The 14,951-nt window shown below is 45.3% G+C and overlaps 1 protein-coding gene across 2 annotated transcripts in view; it reads left to right on the top strand.

Moving 5' to 3' along the window:
- Positions 1–14,057, top strand: part of OTOA (otoancorin) — a 57,125-nt gene extending 43,068 nt beyond the window's left edge. For both annotated transcript variants that reach the window (XM_058570579.1, XM_058570578.1), the window contains exons 22-28: positions 36–223; positions 1,644–1,799; positions 7,342–7,484; positions 7,711–7,847; positions 8,340–8,437; positions 11,489–11,684; positions 13,974–14,057. In XM_058570579.1, the coding sequence (XP_058426562.1) occupies positions 36–223; positions 1,644–1,799; positions 7,342–7,484; positions 7,711–7,847; positions 8,340–8,437; positions 11,489–11,684; positions 13,974–14,044 (989 nt within the window). In that variant the 3' untranslated portion in view covers positions 14,045–14,057. The remainder of the gene's footprint in view (positions 1–35; positions 224–1,643; positions 1,800–7,341; positions 7,485–7,710; positions 7,848–8,339; positions 8,438–11,488; positions 11,685–13,973) is intronic.
- The last annotated feature ends 894 nt before the right edge of the window (positions 14,058–14,951 follow it).

Raw genomic sequence — 14,951 nt, 5'->3', positions numbered from 1 at the left:
CCTCTGTTCCTTCCCTGCGTCTCCCCATTCTTCAGGTTGCCATGGAGTTGCGGCTCCCTCTTCAGAAGACATCTTCAAGTTGGCTGAAGCCAATGCCTGCTGGGCCCCTGAGGACCTGCTCTGCATGGAGGAAGACACGTTCATCAGGAGCGTGGAGCTTCTGGGGGCCGTCCGGGGTTTCAGCTGGCCTCAGCTGATGACCCTGAAGGAGAAGGCAGTACAGGTACAGCCCACCTCAGGGAGGAAGCATTCCACAGAGGAAGAAACCCAACATAACGGTCCCAGCACTTCTGTGCATAGAGCCCTTCTCCGGGAGTTTTCGCTTGTGGTATCTTGTAGAAATTTCACTCCACCGGCTGAGTGCCTGAGCTGTGATCCCCGCATCTGAGAAATTTCTAGTGCTTCCCTCTTAGGGCTGTGGTGGAGAACAGAAGGAGATGCGTCTTGGCATCTAATGGACGCTCAGTAAATCAAATTCTGGTGCTCTGACCGAGACAGTTTCCAGGAATTGTGTCTTTTCTTTCTCCATTTGGAGAACCCCAGCTGCTGCTCACAGCAGGTTTTCTCAGAATCTGTTGCGAATTCGTCAGAAAACATAGCAGAAAGAAGTAAAAAGAGGGCTGGAAGTAGTTTGCCATCTTTATAAAAGTCCCTTTGAATGGCTTGTTTCAGCTGTCTAGTAATATCTAGTTACCCTGGTAGAGTTAAGACATTACATTTCTTAAATTATAACTCTATTTTTTACGTAACTCAAGTTTATTGTAGAAAAGTCAGAAAATAATAAAGAGGAAAAAACAGTCATAATCTTTTACCCAGAAATAAGCACTGTTAATATTTTGGTATCGTCACTAAAATATAGAGCTTCCCAGACTTCTGTATATGTGTGTAGAATATATTTGGATATTTCATACATTTATTTCATGTATACTCACATATATGTGTTACGAAAAATAGTATCATACTCACCTACTGTTCAATAACTTGCTGTCCACACTCAACAGCATACAATGCATGTTTTCCATATGAGAAATATAAATCTATATCAGTATTTTAAATAACTGTATAATATTTCATTTTGTGGCTGGTTCTTATTTTTTTTAGCTAATTGTTAGACTTTTAGATTGTTTATATTTTTTAATGCCTCAAGGTACATATTTGTACATATTTCTTTGGGCACTTCTCTCATTATTTACTTAGGCTAAATTCCCAGAGGTGGAATTTCTGGGTCAAAGAGTATAAGTATTTTAAATATAGCCAAATTGCCCTCTTAAAATGTGTACCAATTTATATTCTCAACATCAACAATATATGAGAGTATCCTTTACCCCATAGCTTTCCACCAACAGAAATGATCATTCTTTTTATTCCTTGTCAATATGATCAGCCAACATGGTATTCTTTGATTGTTGTTAATGTACGTTTCTTTAATTATGGCTGAGATTGAACTTTTTTCTGTATATTTATTTCTTCTTTTGTGAATTTCCTGTTCATGTCTTTTGTCTATTTTTTTTAAACAAATGTAGTCATTTTTTATTAGTGATTTATAAGAGAACTTTATATATTAAGGAGATTTACCCTATGTCTGTTTTAAATGCTGTCACTAGTGTTCAGTCTTAACTGGCTTTTTTTTTTTTAATCTGAAGGTTTGGGACATGCCTTCATACTGGAGAGAACAGCATATTGTATCCCTGGGGCGCATTGCTCTGGCTCTTAACGAAAGTGAGCTGGAGCAGCTGGATCTCAGCTCCATTGACACTGTGGCTTCCCTAAGCCAACAGACAGAATGGACCCCAGGACAGGTAGGTAGATGTTGCTAGATCTTTTAAATATTCCACTTCTGTCTTAATTTTGTATATTTTCCTTTATATCATTGAACATACCTGTAGTCTTTATAATAGCTGCTTTAAAATTTTTGCCGCTAATTCTGTCGTCACTGTCATTTCTGAGGCTGTTTCTATTGACTAATTTTTCTCCTAGTTATGGGTCACATTTTCTTAATTGCAAGCCTAATAATTTTGACTGGATGATGAGCATTGTGAATTTAACATTGTTGAGTGCTTGATTTAGTTGTACTCCTTTGAAGAGTATTGGGCTTTGTTCTGGGGTACATTTAAGTTACTTTCAGTTTGATCCTTTTGAGACTTCCTTTTGAGCTTTATTAGGGCGAGTCCAGAGTGACCTTTATTCTGTGGTTAATTTGTCCCCATTACTGAGACACGAGTCTTCTGAGGACTCTACCCAATGCTCCACGTATTTCAAAACCTCTCCATTCTGGCAGGTGGGAATGAACTCTTTCCAACTCCAGACGAGCTCTGGACATTGTTCAGCTTACCGCTTGCTGATATGTCTTTCCGATATTTGTGTGGAGTTTCACTCCTTGCATGTACTCGGTACTCAGCCAAAGGCTTGAGAAGACTTCTCTGCAGATTTCTGGAGCTCTCTGTGCAGTTTCTTTCTCTCCACTACTTTGCCCTACAGATTACAGGTGCCCTGGCCTCTCTGAACTTGGATCTCTGTATCCTCAACTCAGCTGGACCACCAGGCTTATTTGTGTTCCTTTTCCTGCTCAATGGCCTGGCAACTGCCTCTGGGCAGTAAGCAAGGGCAGTTTTAGGGTTCACTTTATTTGTTTTCCTTCTCTCAGGATTATAGTTCTATGCTCATTGTTCTCCAGTGTCTGAATACAGTTGTTTCATATCATTTGTTCGGTTTTCTCACTGTTTACAGTGGGAGGGTGAGTCCCGAGTCAGTTAATTCTTCATTCTCAGGCAGCTCTTTCTCAGTGATTGCTTCCAGCACTAGGCTTACATATTATCTAATGAGCAACCCCATAAAAAATTGCCCTTTCTCATTAATTTTTGAAAAAGTCCCAGCATAGACTCCAATCATGTAATTGCCCACCCATAAAGAATCTGGCCAGGGGTAGAAGGTGTTGGCTGGCCAGGTACGCATCAGGGAGTGGAGTCCATCTCACCATGTCCATGTGAACTGGGAGTAGGGAATGGGTGTGTGTAGGCTGCATAAAGGCCCCCAGAGATGTCCACATCCTAATCCCTAGAACCTGTGAATACGTGACCTTATGTGGCAAAAGGGACTTTGCAGATGTGATTAATTTAAGGATCTTGAGATGGGGAGATTCTCCTCAGTAGCCCAATATAATCACAAAAGTCCTTCATAAGGAGGAGGCAGCAGGGCACACCACTACAGAAGGCAATGTGACGATGGAAGCAGAGGGACACAGAGAGAGATTTGAAGGTGGTGTGCTGCTAGTTTTTTTTTTTTTTTTGAGGAAGATCAGCCCTGAGCTAACATCCATGCCAATCCTCCTCTTTTTGCTGAGGCAGACCGGCTCTGAGCTAACACCTATTGCCAATCTTCCTCCTTTTCTTTCCCCCTTTTTTCTCCCCAAAGCCCCAGTGGATAGTTGTATGTCATAGTTGCACATCCTTCTAGTTGCTCTATGTGGGACACCACCTCAGTGTGGCCCGACAAGCCGCACCGCGTCGGTGCACACCTGGGATCCAAACCCGGGCCTCCAGTAGCGGAGCGTGGGCACTTAACCGCTAAGCTACGGGGCCAGACCCTGTGCTGCTGGTTTTGAAGATGGAGGATGATGCTATGAGTCAAGGACTGCAGGCAGCCTCTGGAAGCTAGAAAAGGCAAGGAAATGAATTCTCTCTAGAGCCTCCAGAAGGAACACACCCTGCTGACCCCTTTGAAGACTTACAACCTCCAGAGCTGTAAGAGGATAAATTTATGTTGTTTTAAACTGCTAAATCTATGGTAATTTGTTAGAGTAGCGAGAGAAAACTAATACGCTGCGGCTTGCCAAAGGAAAAGCATGGTGTTATCAACAAAGGGAGAATGGGTGCTGGGCGGGCAGAACTAATGCGTGTCCCCTACTTTCATGAGCTTTTTCTAACCAGGATTGCCATGCCCCATAACTCTGAGTGGCACCATTCAAATAGAACACAGTGTGAATTGTGCCCCCCCGGAGTTGGGCAACATGGGGGTCCTGGCCATGAGGATTAAATGAGTTAATAGATGTAAAACATTTTGAACAATGCTTGGTGCGCAGCATTCAATAAAAAGTGGTTGTTTTCCTCATCATTGTCATCATCATCATCATCATCACACTCCCTCTCTCTGGCAGTTTAATAGTTTCCTCATTTGGAAGATGTGAGGGTTAGACCTAGCAATCTGAGGTTCCTTCCACTCTGACATTCTATAATCGTGGGGTTCCATGACTCTGAAACTAGTTTTGACATTTGAGAAGTGCCACATCATGCCTCTGATATTAAAATCATTCTATTCACAGTCTGAGAGAAAACAGAAAAACATATCCAACTTAGAAACTAGAGTCTCTCTTTCCCTTTGCACCAATTTTAATTCCCATGGATGGCAGTGAGATTTATCAATATGTTTGAAGAGGATATGAAAACCTAACATTTGCATATATCATTTGCAGTCGGTTCCTCAACTTCAGCTCCCAATCAAACCCTTAAATGCATATTTCTAGATTAATAGTCAGACCTGGCGGAACTACATTAACAGATAGTTCAGCTTAAAAACCAATATAAGGGAAAAAAAACTATTATAGAAGCCGGAGGGATGAACAGAGAGATTGAAATCTTACAGCTATTCATTTTTCAGTAGTTAATATTGCTGAAAAGTGTTGGCATTAATTGTCTCGGCATCATTACAGATACACTGGTCTAGTCGTTCAAGTAAATATATTTTGGCTTATCACCTTGCAGGCTGCACTTGCATTTTCCAGGTTCCAGTGGCAAGGACAATTTAATATCACATCTTCAGAGTAATTTTATTTGAATTGTATTTTTGCACTTTCATTTTAAAATGGGCATGCCTGATAGTTGGAGAGCAAAAATTGCTATGAGTCAACTAGTGAAACCTGATGGTGAAGACTTAATAAGAAAAGTTCAAAAGCTAACTTGAATCTCCATCTTTTCTCCATACCCAGACATCTTCACTGGTGAAGAGTACAGGCTCTGGAGTCAGACTGCCTGGGTTTTAATCCTAGAACTATTATTTACTAGCTGTGTAACTTGGGCATAGTTACTTAACCTCTCTGTGCCTCAGTTTCCTCATCTGTAAAATAGGGATAATATTAATACTTCCTTTTATAGGATTGTTGTGAGGATTAGATGACATGGTATAGGTAAAGTGCTGGCACACAGTAAGCATTTGATAAATATCAGCTATTATTATTTTCGATGCACATTCCCATGCAGCCAAAGACATTTAAGTCTGCGCATGGTTTTACTGAAATTCCCTTATAGAACCTGTGAGCTTTGTAACCACCGAGAGCAACTTCATGGAGACACTGAGCAGTCGGATTTGCAGAAACATGGAAAATCTCTCTGAAGCCAATCCATCATGTGAAGGAAGCAATCTGATGCCATTTCAAAGGAGTACATATTGCCTACAACTTCTATGGATCACTCACTCAGATGTTCATTCATTCATTAATTCAAAAAGTAGTTACTGGACCCTACTATGTGCCAGGCACTGTGTGCCAGGTGCTGGGGATGCAATAGTGCACTAACTGGACATGGTTCTTGTCTTTGGGGACTCTACTCGGTAATACAGACAAAAAAGTGAGTGAAAAACTAAAGAAGTGAACAATTTAAGAAATCGTGAGAAATGATAAGCCGAAAATGGACAAGGTTCTCACAGAAATAGTGGGGAGGGAGGCTACTTGAGATGGGGGAATCCAGGCAGTCTTTTCTGAGGAGGTAGCGTTTAAACAGACCTGAGGGCTGGGAAGGCAACAGCCACATAAGAAGGGGCATCCCATTGCAACATTTCACAATCTTTGCCAACACTTTCTCTCGACACTGGAATGATCCATATTGTGGGATGGGGATGGACTGACATTAAAGGGAGATGGGAAGATTCACTATATCCCTGTGACCCTCGCTCTCAGTCAGGAGATGTTCGTCCTTGGATGTCTCCTCCCCATCTTTGCCTTATGAGCTCTTCTCCTCTTGTAATCTTTTGCACCTGCCTCCATGAGCAATGAGGGATCCAGACATTATTATACAGCTCATCTCCAAGGGATTGACTTGGATCCTTCCTCAGGTCCAACATAGGTAGATCAAACAAATCAAGGTTCATTTAGTTACAAGTGGCAGAAAACCCAACTCAAAGTGGCTGGAGCAAGAAAAGGAATTTATTAAAAAGTTCAAGGGCAGAGTTCAGGTATAGCTGGATCCAGGAGCTTCAACACTGTTGTCAGGAATCTGTCTCTCATCATTTTTTGACCCTGCTTTCCTTTGTGTTGGCTTCCTTCGGAGGCAGGCTCTTTCTACGTGGTGAGTTGTAGCAGATTCAATTGTTTATCCTTCCAAGGTCCAGTCCAGAGTAAAGAAAGCTCTTCTGTCCTAATTGTTTCAGCCAGGGTCCTGGTTGGTTTTGACTGGATCACTTGCCCAATCTGGAACCAGTCACTGCAGCCAGGCTAAGAGATGACCTGACTGGCCAGGACTGGGCCATAGCATCTCCCCTGGAACTCAGAATGCAGTTAGCTCCAACGGGACCACGTGAAGTAAGAGTGCGGGAGGGGTGGTTCTCCAGGGAAAGTCATGCACAATGAATGGCCACTATGCTAAAGTTATAGGAACCTACACGTCAGCCCCCCTGAATCAAAGCTCATTCAAGAGATCCCTGTGTGGTTTTTAACACCAAAGAATTTAATGTATTACTCTCTGAAATTGAAGAGTGAGGGGCAAAGCTATTTCAGTAGGACCTTAGAGAAAGAAAAATTTATTCTGGCTGAGATAGTCAGGGAAGACTTCATGAAGAAGGTGACATTTGACTTGAACCCTCCAAATAAAAGGATGGTTGGATTTTAACAGTTGGGAATGCAGGAAGGGCATTTGAGATGGAGGGACTGATCTGAGCAGAGGAAAAAAGGCAGAAAATTACAAGGTTTTGTCACAAAGTTGCAGAAACAGATGCTGAAAAAGCTTGGATCCTACTGCTGGAGAACTTAAGTGACCAAACAAACTGAAGGTCATGAGTGACTGAAGCAAATAAGCCAGCAGACACAGGATACAGTTCCTTTAATGTTGGTGAAGGATATGAGAGTTTCACTGCCTAAAGTTACCTCCATAGATCAGGGACACACTCAGAAGAAGTAGTACCTTAGGGACGTTAACCTGGATGCAGTGGCTCGGATGGCTGGAATGGGGGGTCGTCCAGAGGAGTAGGGTGCAGGATCAGCCAAGAGGCTACTGCAAATGCTCAGTTATCCCCTTGGGCCTTGGGGTCTTGATCATCCCTGGATAGTTCATCTCCTATCCTTCCTCATTTTTATAGGCTAAAGCCATTCTGCAAGGGTTCCTAGAGGATTCAGGCTATAGGATCCAGGATCTGAAGAGCTTCCACTTAGTAGGACTTGGTGCAACCCTGTGTGCTGTGAACATCACCGAAATCTCACTTATAAAGATCTCAGAATTCAGGTAACCAAACCACTAGTGTGCAAAGTGGTAAATGATTGAATAACTGATCCATTAATTCATGCAGCTAGATGTTCTCTGCTTCCTCATGCTTTGCCACCTCTCTGGGCTAAAATAGGGAGTAGGATTAGCTGGATCCTTTCTCAGTGCTGAGCCTACCTACCTTCTGCACATCTTTTTTGGCTGGAGAGTCTCCCAGGCTCACACTATATCCCTCCCTCTTAACCAGAGTGGTGGTGGCCAGAATCGGGACCCTGCTCTGCAGCATCCAAGTCTTGGCTGAGTTTAAGAGGAAGGCAGAAGTTGTGTTTGGGAATCCCACTGAGTGGTCCAGCTCTGTCTTGCAGGAGCTTGGGACCATTGCAGGTAAGAGGCACTTTGAGTCTTAAAACTGGGGACAAAAACAAAAAAAATAAAAGAATCCGAGGCCATGTGTAGCGAATGTCTATAGAGTTACAGGAGATCCTGGATTTCACGACTTGAAGTCGCAGAGGGTGGGGTCTGCAAATTTGCTTTTTAACCAAGCTCTGTTGGTGATTCTTGTGCACTTTAAAGTGGTTTAAAATGTGATTTAGTTGGCTCCTAAATAGGTTTGTACACAATCTGAAACTGTGTAAAGTGAAGCTCCTTCTGGGCACACATTTCCTTGTAGGAGATCAATCAGGGCTAATGTGACCCACATTTTTTTTCCCCAAGTTGATTAAGGAACTTGATTCCCCAGTGTGATTTTCAGGGCCTTTTGTAAGGAGTGGTGCTTGCCTAGAACACGCGGATCTGTACATTATGCAGCACCATTAATAAAACAAGCGGAGTTCCGACGGCTTGAGCTAAACCCTTGTGATTCCTTTTTCTCCCCAGCTGGATTAACTAGGGAAGAGCTCCAAATGCTTGACAAGGATTTGATGCCATATTTCCAGCCATCAGCAATCAAATGCCTTCCTGATGAGATATTCAAAGTAGGTACTCAGTCCCTCAAGGAGAATGGGAGCCTGACCCCATTTCAAATCGCACAGGGAAGCAGTTGACAGGCCTTGGGTTCTAGGGGCTTGTAACCAGGCTTCTGCTGACAGGGCCAGAGAAGAGCTGTGTGCCAACAGTGGATGGGTCACAAGATAATTTTAGGTGGTTTTTTTTTTCTTAAAACTTTAATTTATGTTTCAATTTTATTTTTTTCTGATTCCATCTCTTCATAGCAAGTGGTACTGATTTTCTACTTATGATGGTATGATGGCTTCATATTTCCTTATCTAAAACCTTTGGGGACAGATATATTTCAGAATTCAGAATTTTCCAGATTTTAGAAAGATCATTCCATGCATCTACACTACGTAACAGCGTCTGGAGGAAGCACCTCGTAAGGAAACACATTAATATTTCTGTGAAGAAATCTGTCACAAGTCACACTAATTGTAATAACTAGAGACTATAAATGGCCTCACGCCAATTCAGGTGAGGTTTTGCTGGCAAATACGTTTGTCTTAAACTTCGGGAAAAACTTTTAGTTTTCAGACTTCTTTGGATTTCAGAATTGCAGATGAGGGATTGTGGACCTGGATAACATTTCCTTTTAAAATAAATTTAAGTAAAAATATTTTAGTTAATTTAAAGAAAAATATTAAGAAAACCACAACAAGACAGGTGATAAACTGCTATGGAAACAGTTGAGAGTGTGGAATTGGATCAACTGAAGTTAGGGAAGCAGGGAGTCCAGTGAGAGGATCTGGCTTCCGTCCATGTGACAGATTAGGAGAGCGTTTGGTGGGGACGGTCTGCTCTGATGAGGAGTGAACTGGTGTTCTTGCTTGCTGGGTAAGTTGGGAACACATTCTGTCCACCACAACTGGATAAGACACGCAAACGAGGCTAGACAAACACCCATGGTGCCACATCATTGGTTCATTTCAAGACAGCCAACCTTGAACCACTTCAGCACCGAGGACAGTTCCCAGCACAGAGCAGGCGCAATAGCTGTTTGGGGGAAATACATAGTCCTTACGGCTATTGGGCGTCCCCTCTGGGGGGCTCTGCATGGGATAGGTAGCTTGGTCCTGGATGCTGAGCACTTTCTCCTGGTCTTGTTTTGAGTATACTTTGTGGCTGCTGCTTTGTTCAGGTAGTTATCTATTCCAGAAATTCCTATTGACTGCCTACATTGCAGTAGGCTCCAGCCTAGGTGTTAGGGTGTAGGCTCCAGCCTAGGTGCACCTGGGGATGCACCAGTGATGGGGTACAACACAGTGCCTTCAGGGGCTTGGAAGGTAACATACAGGAGTGCAGTGGCCTGGGTAGGGACCAAGGTGAACTGGAGAGCCCTGTCTAAATGAGGAAACTGCTTCTCATCTCTGGCACATTAATGCAGTGTGACAGTGTGGGCACAGTATTGCTCTATCCTTATTTTGTTTTTTTTGAAGAATCCAGAAGTCTCCATTTTCATGTGAATCTCCTGATAATTAAATGTTGGCAACCACTTTGAATTTATCTTTTAAAACACAGTGCATTAGGCCTAGAGACTGAATCTGGCTTCTGGGTTGCATGTCAACAATGCTGGAAAAATAGATCATTTTCATAATGCAGACTTTGTGTTAATGGTAGATGTTAAGATGTAGGCCAGAAGAGCAGCTATACTCTGTGTGTGTGTGTGTGTGTGTGTGTGTGTGTGTGTGCGCGCGCGCGCGCGCGCGCGCGCGTGTGTGGTGAGAGGGAGGAGGTGATGCGGAATCTCGCAGGACAGGTTAGCTAGTGGAGAGGGAGGAACAGTGTTCCAGCAGAAGGAAGAGCATGGCAAAGGTGCTGCCTCCTGGGGTCTACAAATATGGATGCTCTTTCTGCAGTGAAGAGTGCCGGGGGGAGGCTGCTGGAGAGGTGGGGAGGACCCAGAGCTTGAAGGCCTCATTGCCACGTTCAGGAGCTGGAACTGTGTCCTGGAGTGGGGGCAGGGACAGGTTCTAAGCAGAGGAATGACACGATTCAGGGAAGCATCTGCCTAGACAGGAAAGAAGAAGAGGGTGAAGGAGAGAGGAGGAAGGGGTGAAGGAACATAACCCTCTATCTCGGAATCTTTGGGGCTCTTTGAAAATAAGCAGGATGACTCTAGAGGCCCCTGCCATCCCATCTCATTCCAGACCCACTGCAGCTAGTCACCAAGTCCTCTACGCTGGAAGCAACTTCAGAAAACATCTTATTCAGGGTCCTCAAAGACAGTGTGTGCGTGGCAGCTTTCCCACTCCCAGTGTCCATGGCAGACATCATTAATAGATCGCCATACCTTTCCTCCTCTGAGCCCCAACAGGACTCACCCCTATGGTGTTCAGGCAGTCATAGCAAAGGATCAGAATCCTCATAGGAGATGAGTTCTCTGTGCCATCCCGCCTCTAGTCCAAAAGCCCAGAGAGGCTATGTAACTTGCCCAAGGTCACACAGCTCGTATGTGGCAAAGCTGGGGCTCAGATTCAGGGCTTTGGCCTTTAGGCTTGTGTTTTCTCCTCCACAGCAGCGTTTCTCAGGTGGGGGCCTTGAAGCATTGGGGAAGTGCCTCGTATTGCATTAAACGTTAAGTCACACCGTGAGAAAATCACGACTCGTTCAACTCTCCTTTAATACTGATTATTTCAAGGGGGAAGTCTCAATTTGGAGCTAAAATGTCTTTAACACTTTTAAAATGCCCTCTTTTTTCTTTTTCTTTTTTTTTTTCTTTTTAAAGAGGCCTCCAGTTCAGATGTTGGCCATCTAGCTAGAATTCAATAATGTTGTTTTATTTCTTTTGGCTTATTTTTAACGATTACTGATGGTAAGTCATCCCAGTTTTATATTTTTGGAAATTTCTATTTAAAAAATAAATTTATTTCAGTAGTGAAAGAGTGATCTGATTTTAAGGAAAAATCCCAAAGAGCACAAATGGCACATGCATAGGGCAAAGTTGTGCGGGCCCTGGGCGGGTGACTGAGGTCTGGGAAACCCGCGGAGGGGCGGCCCTGAGGGCGCTGCCCCCTGCCCCTGCACCCCTGCAGGAGCTGTCCGCGGAGCAGATCGCCGCCCTGGGCCCCGAGAACGCCGCGGCCGTGACCCCAGCTCAGCGCCGGCAGCTCAGCATGTTGCAGCTGCAGAGCCTCCAGCGGGCGCTAGATGGCGCCAAGACTCGCTCCTGGCTGGACGCGCCCCCGAGCGCCCGCCCCATCCGGACCCCCTCCTCCCGTTCTCTCCCAGGTGAGCGGGCCAGCCTCCTGCCCCGTCCTCCACCCCTGCCCCCTTCTCTGTCCCTTTGTCCGCCCTGCTGGGGCTGGGGCGGGAAGGTTCCTAAGATTCAGGATGGGATCTCTGACAGTCATTGGAGATTCTGCCTTCACAGAAAAATCCAGAGTCTCTACAAGCTGTATATAAATGACTCTCAACTCCGGCTGCACTTGCAAGTACCCCGGGGGGGGCTTTTAAAAACCGCCGGTTCGCGAACCCCACCCAGAACCCATTGAATCAAAATCTCTCAGGACTAAATTCATCTCAGTGGTTCCTTTGCATGCTCCCTGCTTCTCACTGTCCAGTATTAATTAATAAATCCAATCAGTATATAGTGGGCACCTACGATGTGCCAAGCCTGCGGTAGGGGCTGGGAATACAGAGGCGCGCAAGACAGGTAAGGCTCTCTTGTAAATGAACAGGAAGATTTCAGATCTGAGAAGACCAGGGAAGGAAAGATGCAGAGGGAGGTGATGGTAACTGAGCTGAGGAGGGGCAGTGGGGGGCGTGGCTTTCCTTCCCTTTCTTCCTTCTTGCCTTTCTTCCTCCTCTCCTCCCTCTCCCACTTTTGCATAACTCCTGTCTTTAGTGAGCACCAGGAGTCATTAGTGAGCACCATCTTTGGACTAAGCGTGGTGCTAGGCTCTGGGGAGACAGCTGTGAATGGCCAGCATGTGTCCTCTGTCCTCACTCAGTGGAGCATGAGAGTGAGGGAAGACACACGTACCCAGGCGAGCGTGAGCCAATGTGACTGGTGCTGTGATGGGGGAACACAGGCACAGAGGGAACACGTAGGAGAGGCAGCTGACCTAGGCTGGGGGGATGGGGCGGCAAACGGCCATGGAAACCACCTGAAGACAGTGATGTCTGAGCTGCAGCCCAAGCTGGGGAGAAGATGGACTCAGCCAGGTGGAGAGTGTCCCGGGTAGAGAACAGCGTGTGCAGACACCCAGAGAGCAAAGAGAACTCTATGCTTACCTAAAACCTCCACTCTCCCTTTTCCTGACTCGAACGTCCCCAGGTCAGCCCCAGCCTTCCCCTGGGGATGATGGCAAATTGCGGGATTCCCAATTTCTGCAGCCACAAGTGGCCAGAGGTGGCACTTACAAACAGGAGCCATACCCTTTGATTACTATTATTATTTTTAAAACTTTTCATTGAAATATAATATGCATATGTTTAAAAATTATTTTAAAATGGTAGTGTTTTGTGTATATTACGTAATATACACAATAAATAATGCACATGTTCAAAATATGTAAGATCTGAAAAGGTGTGCAGTGAAACCTCTCCCTCTGTCCCCTGTCCCCTAGTCACCCAGTTCCCTACTCCAGAGGCAACCAATGTTGCCAGCTTCTTGTGCTATGCATATCCATAGATTCTCTCTGCATTTTTACAAAAGCTTATTATACCCTTTGTTCTGCACCTTGCGTTTCTCTCCTAACAACATACCTTGGAGACAGTTCCGTATCTGCACACAGGAGCCGTGTAATTGGTGGTTTTCTGGCTACGCCATAACCATATTTAACCAGATCTCTGCTGACGAACAATTCAGTTGTTTCTATTTTTTTGCTGTTACAAACAATGTTGCAGTGAGTGACCTTGTATACTTTGCATCTGTTCAAGTTTGTCTGCCGGATGAAGTCTTCAGAGTGGGATTGCTGGGTCAGAGGGTGTGTGTGTTTGTGGTTTTGGTGGGTGTTGCCAAATCCCCCGCAGAGAGGCCCAATCAGTTTTCCCTTGAACCGGCAGTGTCAGAAAGTGGGGAGGGCCCTTTAAAAAGGTGTGCCCACAGGTCCCCAGCCAGGCAGGATGCCAGATGCTCTCCCCTCACCCCACAGGCCTGAGTGGGGCTGACCTTGGCTGAACCTTTCCTGTGGGCCAGGCCCTTAATCGCTTATTTCCTAAACTTGCTTCATTATCCCAATCCCCTGGGACTGAGGCTTAAAATACAGACTCCTGGGCCTTGTCTCAGACTTGCTGAAGCAGAGTCTCCTGGGGAGGACCCCTGAATTTGCATTTTTAACAATCTCCCCAGCTGACTGTTATGCTAAAGACAACTCTGGTACTTGCTGATTCACACAATCTCATTTAATTCTCACTCCTCCTTTGGGGTCATTATTCCCATTTAAGAGATGAGCAAACCAAGGTGCAGCAAGATCAAGTGAGTGGTTCCAGGGGAGCCTCAGGGGGTCGGGTAAGATGCATCCCCCCTCCACGGCTGCTGAGACCTCACTGCACTCTTGCCTTGTTTCCTTTTAGGAGCTTCCATCTCCAGGGGGCTTTGGCTTGTCTGCCTCCTGCTGGTTCTAACGCCCAAGCTCGTGTGGTGAGCGGTGGGCACGCGTCGCCCTTCAGTGCCCAAGGCGCGTGGAGACAGAGGCCGCTTCGGTCTGCGGGAGACCCCTACCCGGATCCAGAGCCCCAACGAGGGCAGGGAGACCCTGGAGCCTTGAAATTTAAAATGCACCAAGAGGAAGAATAATTATTAAAAATGATCTTGCAAATTCTTAAGCTGGCTTGTGTCCTCAGCAGGGAGCCGTTGTCTGTCTCCTTGGAGCCTTTCCTGTTTTCCAACTTGGAGACAGAGAAGCTGTGGGACAGATGGATGTCTTCTGTCATCAGCATGAGGACCTTAGGTACAAGTTACTGCCCTCCCTCCAGAGAGAGATGCCGGGGAGCGGTGGGTGCAGACAGAGGCACCATTTCAGCCAGGGCCTAACTGGTTTCTACTCTGACTTAAATTCTCTTCCTCGGAGCTAGATACTTAGGTACTTAGCAAAACTAAAATAAATGAATCCCTCAACAGAAGCCAATATTCCTGCCCGATTGCTGGGGCTAATTGATGTTTTGGTGGGCATTGCATTGCTTGGAAATTAAAACATTTAACATGGCTCAACGTTAAATCAATTTTTAAATACATTTTCCAGATGCCTTCCATTTCCTTGGGAGTCAGCTGAGTGAATGGCTGTGGAGTGATCAGTTAAGCTTTCAAAATATTCCTTTTTTGGTGGTGGTGGTGGCTCTTCTTGTTTTAAGTTGCTCTGGGCTCTGGGGCTGGGTTGCAATAAAAGAAAACACATCGTATAAGTCAGTCACCCATGTGATTATGGCACAGCAGAGCAAACTTAGCCCACTGGCCCAATCCTTTTGAAGGCTGGGATGGAGTTACTTCTGGAAAGTCACAGGATGCCCTTGGCCTTCGGGTCAGGAAGGGGGACACCTGTGGTGCTTTGCCAC

This window comes from Diceros bicornis, chromosome 26 (genome assembly GCF_020826845.1).
Source record: "Diceros bicornis minor isolate mBicDic1 chromosome 26, mDicBic1.mat.cur, whole genome shotgun sequence".
Taxonomy (NCBI): Eukaryota; Metazoa; Chordata; class Mammalia; order Perissodactyla; family Rhinocerotidae; genus Diceros; species Diceros bicornis.
The sequence above is the reverse complement of the archived record's forward strand: the minus strand, read 5'-3'. Positions and strand labels throughout refer to the sequence as shown.